This window comes from Fistularia commersonii, chromosome 29 (assembly GCF_037954325.1).
Source record: "Fistularia commersonii isolate RoL2024-O1a breed Wild chromosome 29, RoL_Fcom_v1.0, whole genome shotgun sequence".
Taxonomy (NCBI): domain Eukaryota; kingdom Metazoa; phylum Chordata; class Actinopteri; order Syngnathiformes; family Fistulariidae; genus Fistularia; species Fistularia commersonii.
Genome location: NC_141312.1, coordinates 8,708,649 through 8,719,227, shown reverse-complemented (window position 1 = coordinate 8,719,227; position 10,579 = coordinate 8,708,649). Strand labels below are relative to the sequence as shown.

At 34.4% G+C, this 10,579-nt stretch overlaps 1 protein-coding gene across 1 annotated transcript in view; it reads right to left on the bottom strand.

Annotated features, from left to right (window-relative positions):
- Positions 1-287: 287 nt before the first annotated feature.
- Positions 288-10,579, bottom strand: part of gabrb2b (gamma-aminobutyric acid type A receptor subunit beta2b) — a 52,136-nt gene continuing 41,844 nt past the window's right edge. Inside the window, exons 6-10 of the mRNA XM_086176727.1 lie at positions 7,996-8,133; positions 6,419-6,571; positions 4,272-4,516; positions 2,690-2,830; positions 288-1,983 (exon numbers count right to left, since the gene is read on the bottom strand). Of these exons, the coding sequence (XP_086032853.1) occupies positions 1,636-1,983; positions 2,690-2,830; positions 4,272-4,516; positions 6,419-6,571; positions 7,996-8,133 (1,025 nt within the window). The 3' untranslated portion in view covers positions 288-1,635. The remainder of the gene's footprint in view (positions 1,984-2,689; positions 2,831-4,271; positions 4,517-6,418; positions 6,572-7,995; positions 8,134-10,579) is intronic.

Here is a 10,579-nt window from a genome sequence, read left to right as displayed (position 1 = left end):
TGAGTATTGTTTAGAAAGGGTGAAAAGACCTTTGTGGGTAGGTTCCAAAGATAATTGTGTGTGTGTGTGTGTGTGTGTGTGTGTGTGTGTCCATGATATATATATATATATATATATATATATATATATATATATATATATATATATATATATATATATATATATATATATATATATATATATATGTATATATATGTATGTATGTGTATGTATATATATATATATATATATATATATATATATATATATATATATATATATGTATATGTATATATATACTGCTTGAAATGCATTCATTGTTTTCATCTCATAAATTCTTCTCTTTTTTTTATAACTGAATTGATGTTTTACATGTTAAACTTGGGAAGTTCTGTGCATTTTAGAATCAGCCCTATGAGCACCAGGTATGAAAAGAAATACACAGCCTCTATGGCTTTTAAGATCTTTTGGGCATTTTTTTACATTTATTATTTTTTTAAATAAAAAAATCTAGCAAATGTAATTTGAATCAAAAGTTTTTTGTTTTCAATAATTTTTTTGCAACTTTGCGCAAACATGTATTTTTAAATTTCTGAAATATTATTTTAATCTACATATGTACTCATTCATGGTAAAAAAAAATAAAAATAAAATAAAAAACATATATACTACAATATTGTATTTACCATACATATAATGTGCTCAAAATAGATATAACACTTACATTTGTGCTTTTTTTTCCACGAAATAATTTCTTTGTAACCGTTACTCTCCCTGCAATCTGTTTAATCTGTTCTTTAATCTACATTTAATTGTAATTGACTAAAACCTAGCTTTTCATCAATTTTTATCAGCACATTAAAATGTATATATCAAGAAAAAAATGACAAAGAATGCTGAAAATTGACAGTTACAAAAAAAAATTGTTGCAGGATGTTTATACGGTGAGGGGGTGGGGCACTTGACCGTTCCTCATTACCAGTGCCCTGTCAGTGACATGCCCTTTAGTGGGGCCTATAACCTCTAAGGCTCCAGAGGAGCTGTTCAGCGCCTGCAAAGCAGGCTGTGGTTGTAATATGTGGCTTTTCAGGTGTAAATGCTGTAGCTGTATTATTATGATCAAGGAAGTGAAAAGAAAGAACTGATGATTCTCAGAGAATCTAGAAATAAATTTGATGTACATTTTACATTTTCTACAATATCAAAGTTGAGACTAAAGCCGAATTTTCAATCATATATGAAAAAAAGAAGATCTGATTCAAGCGTGTGGCTGTGGACAAAACCAAAAACAAAATACAAGCATTCCCATATGGCAAATGATGCAAAGGTAATGATTCATATATATATTGTAACCTCAACATAATACAAGAAAGCACAAGTCATAGAAATATAACAAAGTGAAAGAAATATTTAGGAACAGGCACCATATATTTTTGTAATCTCTCCCCTGTTGGGATTTTCTGTGTAAGCCAGTAAGACATGGCACTACAAGATATGTTGGATCCTGTCCTGAAAGAAAATGTATTAAGTCCAGTGTTACAAGATCACAAAACAAAGAAAAAATGTGCCAAATATTAACACAAAATGAGCAACATACTTTGCTGTTGGTTCTTAATGAAGTTCCATCCCCACCTTTTTTGATTGTTCCTTTTTTTTTTAATTAACATAATAAAGCCAGTAAATAATGTTGAAAAGGGAAAAGACAGTTGGGAAGATCATCCTTGACCATTTGTCTATAGAGTTAACGTCAGTCAAATCTGGAATGTTGATCTTTATCTGCGAGGTGCGTCTGCGTAGTCGGCTCTTCTTCTGAGTCATGTGACGCTCCAAGGTGTTGTGGCCAAAGTTATGCCTGGCCAGTCCTGCTTTGCGGTACTGCAGTGTAGAGCTGTCATAAGTCAGCATAGTGTTCCGGGGGTCATTGAGACCCAAAGCCAGCTCTGAAATTCCCATGTCATTCTTGATATCAAGGGTGCTCAACAAGATGTTTTCATGTGGATCCATCTGCCAGCGAAAAAGCACACAATGAATGTTGACATCTAAGTAGAATCCAGGTAAACACAAAGAATAATCAACAGATTAGTGATGCTTAGTTTGGTGTCACGGATGCAAAGCCAAACTGTAAAATTTCAATTCAGTTCAATTCAATTCAATTAAATTCAATTCAATTCTATTATATTAATATATCCATAATACTTAACTTACATAAATATACACATAATACTTTTTTAGATAATAATTATGTAAATTCTCCATAATAATAATAATAAGATTACATAATACTACATAACTTTTCTGATGCTGAAACAAGGCACTATGGTAGATGAACAAGCACTACTATAATCCGTTTAAAAAGCAAAAAAAAAGGAACATACACACACACAAAAAAAAAAAAAAAATAATAACAACTGAACATTTTACATCCCTTAGGTTCAACTGTGGTGGATATTTCACAGCTGGTTGAGAATGTGGAGTCTTTTGGCAATAGTGAGGGCGTTGGTCTTATTCCATTTTAAAATTCCATTAGCACGAAAAAGACTTCAGAAATCTGTGTTTATAAAAAACACAGTAGCTCTTACCAATACACTAATTGCCGATTGGTGTGATGTTGCATATCTTTTCCCCCCATCCCGGATAATTCATCCCCTCTCAACAAAAGGCAGTAAAACTCCTGTTTTTTTTGTTTTGTTTTTCTTTTTTTCTGCTTTACCTTGTTCTTTTGGTCACCAAGTCCTATCGTTGCATCATCCACAAAGATTGGCTCCCACATTGAGTCATGTCCATCCATATCTCTTTGCTTCATTCTTGCATATAAAGTATCATCTCTGCCAACTACATTGCCCACCAACCACTGCAAGCACACACCGTCAGAGCTGTTAGTTGAACATTTTAAAAAGTAGCAGATAAAAGCTACCTCCATGTAAGTCTGAACATGTTTCCACCACTTTATAAAATTTTAACATTACCAAAAAAACAAGTTACCAGTAAAAAACAATGTATCTTTCTGAATCAATTTTCCAATTTAGTTGCACATAGTCATAAAAACATAAAAACATAAAAAGTTGTTTGCATTTTGGTCACTGGGGGGCATTGTTAGGTAAGTTCAGGGCTTGAGGGGACGGTATTGTAATGCCTGTTGTGTAAAATAGTTGCCAAATACTCAGATGCTATGTAACAAATGTGGAATTTTCACAAGATATTTAACACTAAAATATGGGATATCATTTATTTCTCAACGTAATGCTAGCATGAAGGTGGTGGCACAGTGGTTAGGGTCATCTTGGAGGATCCTGGTTCAATTCCAACAGGGAGCCTTTCTGTGTGGAGTTTGCATATTCTTTCCACGTCTGCGCGTACTCCGGCTTTCTCCTACACTCCAAAAACATGCAGCAGGTTAACTCGTTGCCCAGATGTGTGAACGAGAGAGTGAGTGGTTGTCAGTTGGTTTATGTGGCGCTGTGATTGACTGGCGACCAGTCCAGGGTGTACGCCGCCTCTCGCCCGATGACAGCTGGGATAGGCTGCCATTTCAAGATGAGCTGTAGATAATTGATGAATGGATCCTTGCATGCTACCGTCATACCCCGCAAATAGTATCCAATATAAGGAAAGTATTTTCATTTGGCGGAGAACTGATGTGTCATGTGCAAAGACATTTCACATTTAACTTTGCAAGATGCAAGTGCTTCAAACATTGTACATTATCATTAGTATCTAAAGGGATTTATGATTTATGGATTTTAGTTTGTTTAATTTCACTTTTTCTGTCAATCACCAAAGTGCAATGTGTTATTTCATAGCAATTATATGCGTTTTAATATTCAATGAAATAAAATAACATAATGAAATTACATGTATTCAATATATTTTGCACTCTTTATTTTGATTTTATATGTTTTAGTTCCATCTGTTTGTCATGTTTTATGATGTGATTTACTTTTAATACATTTTTTGTTTTTGACCAGAGACTTAAACCTGACAATTCATCCGAGAAGTTGCAGGGGCCCAATTTTAAACTTTACATATTAGAGAAGTCAATTTTATTCGTCCTAACCTCTTTTAAATCTTGTTTTCATGTTTCAGATTGGTGTGCACTACAATTTACGCTTGTATCAGGGATGTAGTGATATCCCTTTGCTACTTGGCAAATACTCTTAAACTATAGAAAAATTTCTGTTATTTCTGAAATACTGTTACAACAAATAAGGGGCATATATGATACTACATTTATTTATGAAACATTTTTTTTCCTAACAATAAATAAATTGCAGATAGTAATAAGATGGCCCTACCTTGTTTGGATCCATCCTCATCCTTTCATTGTTGGCAGTAGCCGTCTTTTCAGCAGCCTTCTTCTGGCGCTGGGGTCCCCGTCCAAAGAAGATGTAGTTGACAAGTGCGTATTCCAGCAGAGCCAGGAAGACGAAAACGAAGCAGCCCATCAGATACATGTCTATTGCCTTGACATAGGGAATTTTTGGGAGTGTTTCTCTCAGATGGGTGTTGATGGTAGTCATTGTAAGCACAGTAGTAATTCCTGGTAGAGAAAAATGAAAAGTGTATGAATGCATTTTCCACAAGGGATATTTCATGTCATTTCATTTAAGTTTAAAATTGTTACAGGTTTATATATTTTTATATAAAAGGTTTATATATATATACACACCCAATATACAGGACTGTTTCAGAAAATTAGAATATTGTAATTATGTTTTTTATCTTCTGTAATGCAATTATAAAAACAAAAATTATTTTTTTAATGATATTCTAATATTTTGAGATAGGATTTTGGAGTTTTCTTAAGATGTAAGCCATAATCAGTAATATTAAAATAATAAAAGGCTTGCAGTATTTTATTGATTTATAATGAATCCAGAATGTATGACATTTCTGTTTTTGTAATTGCATTACAGAAGATAAAGAACTCTATCACAATATTCTAATTTTCTGAGACAGTCCTGTATACTATACTTACTTATACAGTATATGTGTACATATACATTTACTATTCTCATACAGTATGTGCATGAGAAAATGGTTAAGATGTCATTTTCTCAGCTCTTGCAGGTGTGATAAATATTGCATATACACCTGTGTAATCTAGTGTGACGATTATTGCCTCAAAGAATCAGTAAACAACAACCGCTTTATTATACATCTGTTTCAAACCAGGAGACCACTGCTCAAAATAGGATTCAGGCAATTTGTAAAAGCTGTTGCTGCAAAGGCTTAACAATAACAACCAAGGATTTTTGCAAACAGTGACCATGTGATTCAGCCATTACGGGTCAATTCTAATGCTTCAAACCAGGTCACTGTATAGGAGTTTCTCAATCTGGTGTAGATTGCAGGGCGACTGAACATTTCTCAACTCTGTTAACCCGCCTCCATTATAAGGCATTGTTTTTTTGTTCCATCCAATCCCATGGAATCCCCCCTATTCCACTCCCATCACTAAATGCAGCTCAGTCTTCAATCAGCAAAATTGCCTTGTCAACTAAAGTAAGGGATGGGTAAACTGACAGATGAAGTTGATTGGATGTAGCACGGTGAAAAGAAGGGATATTTTAATGAACACAGAGTAAGCCAGAAGTGCTTAGATACCTTCCAGCTATCTGGGGTTTACATAATTAAAAATTACAAAAGAAATGTTTGGCTCCCCACAGTAGTAAATAATACATCTCTTGTCAATATTTGCTGTCTGGCAAATCATCATCCCCTGAACCCCAGTCACTGAAATGTACTGTTCTCATTGGTACCATGTCTAGGATAAGCTCTTTGTAACAGATACAATGCACACATTAAAACAAATCAATTAAAACGTAACAGTAGAGTTGAGTAGTGTGTACAAATAACCATTATTCCCATCAAGATATTTTTCAGCAAAACACTTCAACCCATACCCTCAACTATGGCAGTAAATGGTTCACCAGTTTTAGTTTGGAGTGTACAACAACACTTGTAGGGAATTGAATTGAATATTTGGCAAATATACATTATCCCTAGAGCATGAATTTCTTACTTTTAACCATGAATGATATGTATGATTATCATGAACTACTGTATGTATATTGATTGCTTACAGAGTTGTCTATAGAAGCAGCCAATGCATTTTTGGGGAAAAATTGGTGATTTTAATTGTGAAATAATAAAGGGTCTTTGACTTTTGCATATCTGTGAAATTTGAGTTTTTGAATAAAATAAGCTCAATGTTTATGTCCCCTCACTTGCACTGCCACCCAAGTAGTGTCAGGAGACAAATGCAAGTTTGCTGAATTATCATGGTAAACTTCATAAAAAAATCAAAATAAATATCTTGGTAGTATACATAAATTAGCCTAAAAAATTGTTTAAAGGGAATGAGGAAAAAAATCTCATTGATATGCCCATTCTAGTTTCAATGTGTCAAGCCCACAGTTGTGCGTGTTGCAGACCTCACCTAGAGCCACTCTGGCAGCAGAGGCATCGTAGTTGATCCAAAAGGAGACCCAGGAAAGAATAGTGATAAGGATTGAAGGCATGTATGTCTGCAGTATGAAGTAGCCAATGTTTCTCTTCAGCTTAAAACTTAAAGACAGGCGAGGGTAAGAACCTGTATTGAATTGACAGAAATAAATCAATAAATAGATAAATCAATCAATCAATCAATCAATCAATCAATACAATATCAAAAAGTGGAGGAGTAATGTCTTTTAAAATACTTACAAAACAATATGATTAGGACAGTTTTCTTGAAGAATTTTGTCACATTTGCACATTTTCAGATATTAAATTATACATTCAGTTTACTCTACTGTCAGAAGATGGTCTCCAATACCTCAAACTATGACAAATTTTCAGAACGCCATGTTGAAGTCAGTATGTATTATTTTGGCAAGACATTTGCTGGTTTGTATGTGGGTATGCTTGATTGATTTACTTTTGTGTATGACATACAGAATCTTAATTTAGCCTGGTAAAGTGGAAGGGAAGTTGGATCTGAGCAAATTATACTCATTTTGATCTTGGTAGGTGGGGATGCATTGCCCAACTGGCTGGGAAATATATAGGGAAATGCACCACAGGAGGCACTCAATATATGAAAATCATGAGGAAACAGATAAGAGGAGTGAGGAGAAGACACAAACAATACTGTAAATCAGGACTATTTCTTTTGATGTTACCACTTCGCTGAATGTTTTAATTTTAGCCTTAAACCAACCAGAGAATCACTGAATTATATTACGAGGTGCGGAAATACTTTTGGTGGAAAGTGACAAAACAAGGAACAGCAATATCAATTATTCATAAGGAAAACAATGACATTGCTGCCCTTGGGCCGAGTATTGACACATGTATTAGTTAAATACCTCGGCACTTTTGCTGATGTTTGCATCTCCAAGTGATCCCAGGGTCAGTGTTTTCATTTTGCAATTGACAGTATGTCAGAGGGGAATCCCCATTCCCCATGTTTTGGAATTAGGTTATAAAACTAAGTCCACACCAAGGATAAGTTTTGTATCTTCGTAAATTATGTAGGGTACTCGAATACACACATCAGAGGTAATTAGGTGTTTGTAATAATTTTCTGTACCAGCAACCTTCTTTGAATTGTTATACTCTCACTTATAGTTCCTTAGAAATGAAAAATCTAGAGATATATATTTTTTAATTCTGTCAGACCATCTTAATTGCTTGTTTATTTACATAAGTTACAATGCTTTCTGTCTGCAGGGGACACTGATAAAATTGGACAGTCTGTCTGATTTAGGGCTTACTGAATAGAAATTGGTACCATTTCCCTTCCAAATTTGTGCTACTATTACAATAAAATTACTTTTATAAATGCACATAATTAGCTTAAGCATTGCAAACGTAAAAAGTACCAAGAAATTAAGAAATATGAATGTTATTTCAAACATATAACTGCACTGAGTTTAAAGTAGTATGGACAGTTCTTTGTATAAAAAGAGTGAAAAACAACAATATCTTACTTTCTCTTATAACTGGTATAATTCATGCAAGTCTGAACATCACCTGTGGAGAAAACAACATTCTTTGAGATGAGCTTGTGGTCCACAATGGAGAACTGAGGCAGTTCAATCTTGTCCACCCCTGTGACAGCGTTGTCTTCTCCACGCCAGTAGAACTCAATGTCATCAGTAGTGTAACCATCTGAGATTGAATACAAAACACGGGAATTACGGAGGACCGTTAATAGCCTGCATATATGTTCATAATCATGTGCCATCTGGATTTCCATGGTTTCCAGTTGAGCAATCACTTAGCAGAATTAGGCGAGCATTTGTCACATTTTACATCCAACTAAGCAGATCCAGTCCTTGTTGTATAAGCGGAGAGGGGGTTACCTATGGAGAAAAGGTAACACTTACAAGACTAAAATAGAAGGTAGACCTGACGGACTTCTACAAGAAGTCATATTTGTAAGATTAATGCATTAATGCATTAATACATTGTGTTTGGAATGGGTTTGACAAATAAACATCTAAATGTACGCATGAATGTTTCAGTTGTAACAATCATTGTAATGAAAAGAAAAAAAAAAAAAATTGTATAAGAAACCCTCACTAGGCACATTCAGCAGCATACAAAATTGAACAGAGCAACTTCTCAGAGGCACCATTGTTCAAACCATGTCTTTACAGTTCCTTTGGCAAGGCAGACACTGATGTTTTATTGGTGTAATCTCATCTGAAAAAGCCCTGTAACTATAAAATACAAAAAAACATATATGTTGACCATACATTACATATAGGAGCTTAGGGCACCCCTAAATGTGGAACTTATACAATAAGTCCATAATGTGTTTTCTCTGATGTCCTATGAATTATTAACATCTAGTGCAGAACTGATTAAATAACCAAGCTTGGAAACTCTTTTCATCACTAAAATCCAATAGAATGGTAGAAAGAAGTCTATTAATATTAATCTGAAAAAGCCAGTCCTTCTTTTGCTCTCATTTTGGCCTAAACAGCAGGACATGGACTGCAAAGTGGCCCGCTATATAGGCAATAAATCATTAAGTAACTACAGTTAGAGCAGAAGACAAGAACTAAAGAAAAGCAGCAATAAAATGGGGGGATTGCTATTCGACTACACAAGTTGAATAATCTGCAAAATGCTGTCTGTTGTAATGCAGAAGGTATGTCTCCATATTTTATTTTAAACCAGCTTACAGGTAGCATGCCATTGCCAAAGGGTATTACTTGAGGTCTATTTGCAAATAAGAGGCAAAAACGCCAAGTAATCCCATTCAGGGACACAGTGCTACTTCATTACTCATGACACAATAATGATCCTTCATCTTCTACTTAGCAACCTAAATTGGCTATTACCACAATGTTCTCATAGCTTGTTGCAATGAATGTGTTGAGGTGCAATTTGTGGGGGTGAAGGACAATATTTGAAAAACACTTTGCTGCTTTGAGATAATCAACCTGTTTTGCAAGGTGAAACTGGTAAAACAGTCTATCACTTGTCTTGTGCGATACCAAAAGTTCCAAGAACGAAAAAAGGAAAAGTAGTTTCAGAATCTTAAAAAATAAGGAAATATCTAAGCATTTATTGTTACACGCATGGGAGCAACATCTCTTTACATTGGTTTGAGTGTGACAAGTCATTTATTTAATATATTGATAGTGGGGAGAATTAGAAACAGGAAAAGCAGACTGGTGCTCACAAGAGGGCTTGGCTGGATCACCTGGATGATAGTTTGATGGGACATTTACAAGGAACTGCCTCAGTATTTCCCTAATTATTTCTTAAACTGCTGACATTTATAGCTCCCCCTCCTTCCATCCCTTCACCAATCTTTCCATTTTCTTCTTTTCCATTTCAGTTCCCCTCGCATTTTCAATGTGAACATCTACCTCTCTCTCATCCCCCACAGTCATTAATTGGTTAGTTCTTTCACAAGTACTTTGTGTCTCTCACTCTACTTCCTTCCTCTCCCTCATCCATACCCCACTCGACTTAATTAATACTTGAGTGACCTATTTAGTTGCAATGAATTATTAAAGAAGATTCTTCCAAGTTTGCTTTCAATACCCTCACACTCCAACGCCAATAATTCCTCTCCTCGAAAATATAATCGGGTGCTTCATGGAATCCATCACTTTCAATGTATACCTTAGTTTCATGAACAAAATACCTTGGTCAGTCACATTAAACCATCACCACATCTTAAGAACACCGATTAAAATGTGACAATATATAGATCCACCTATCCATCCATCTATCCATCTCGAACAGTTCCTTAAAAAGGCTACTTTTTGAATGTTGATTGAATCTCTACTTTGAGGAGAGTCAAGAAACTGAAATGAATAAATAGGTTCAGTTATTGTACAAAGAAAGAACACAGAATTTACTTGTTGAAAATTCTATTGAAATACGCAATAATAATAGTAGTAAATAATAATTATAACAATAAATACAGTAATAACAACAACAACAACAACAACAATGATAATAATAATAATAATAATAATAATAATAAATAATAATAATGATAATAAATAATAATAATTCCTGGAGGAATACTATAGCAATGCTCAGTTTTAATGTGGTGGGTTTCAAACTGTCCTGAACGTTGTATTAAAAA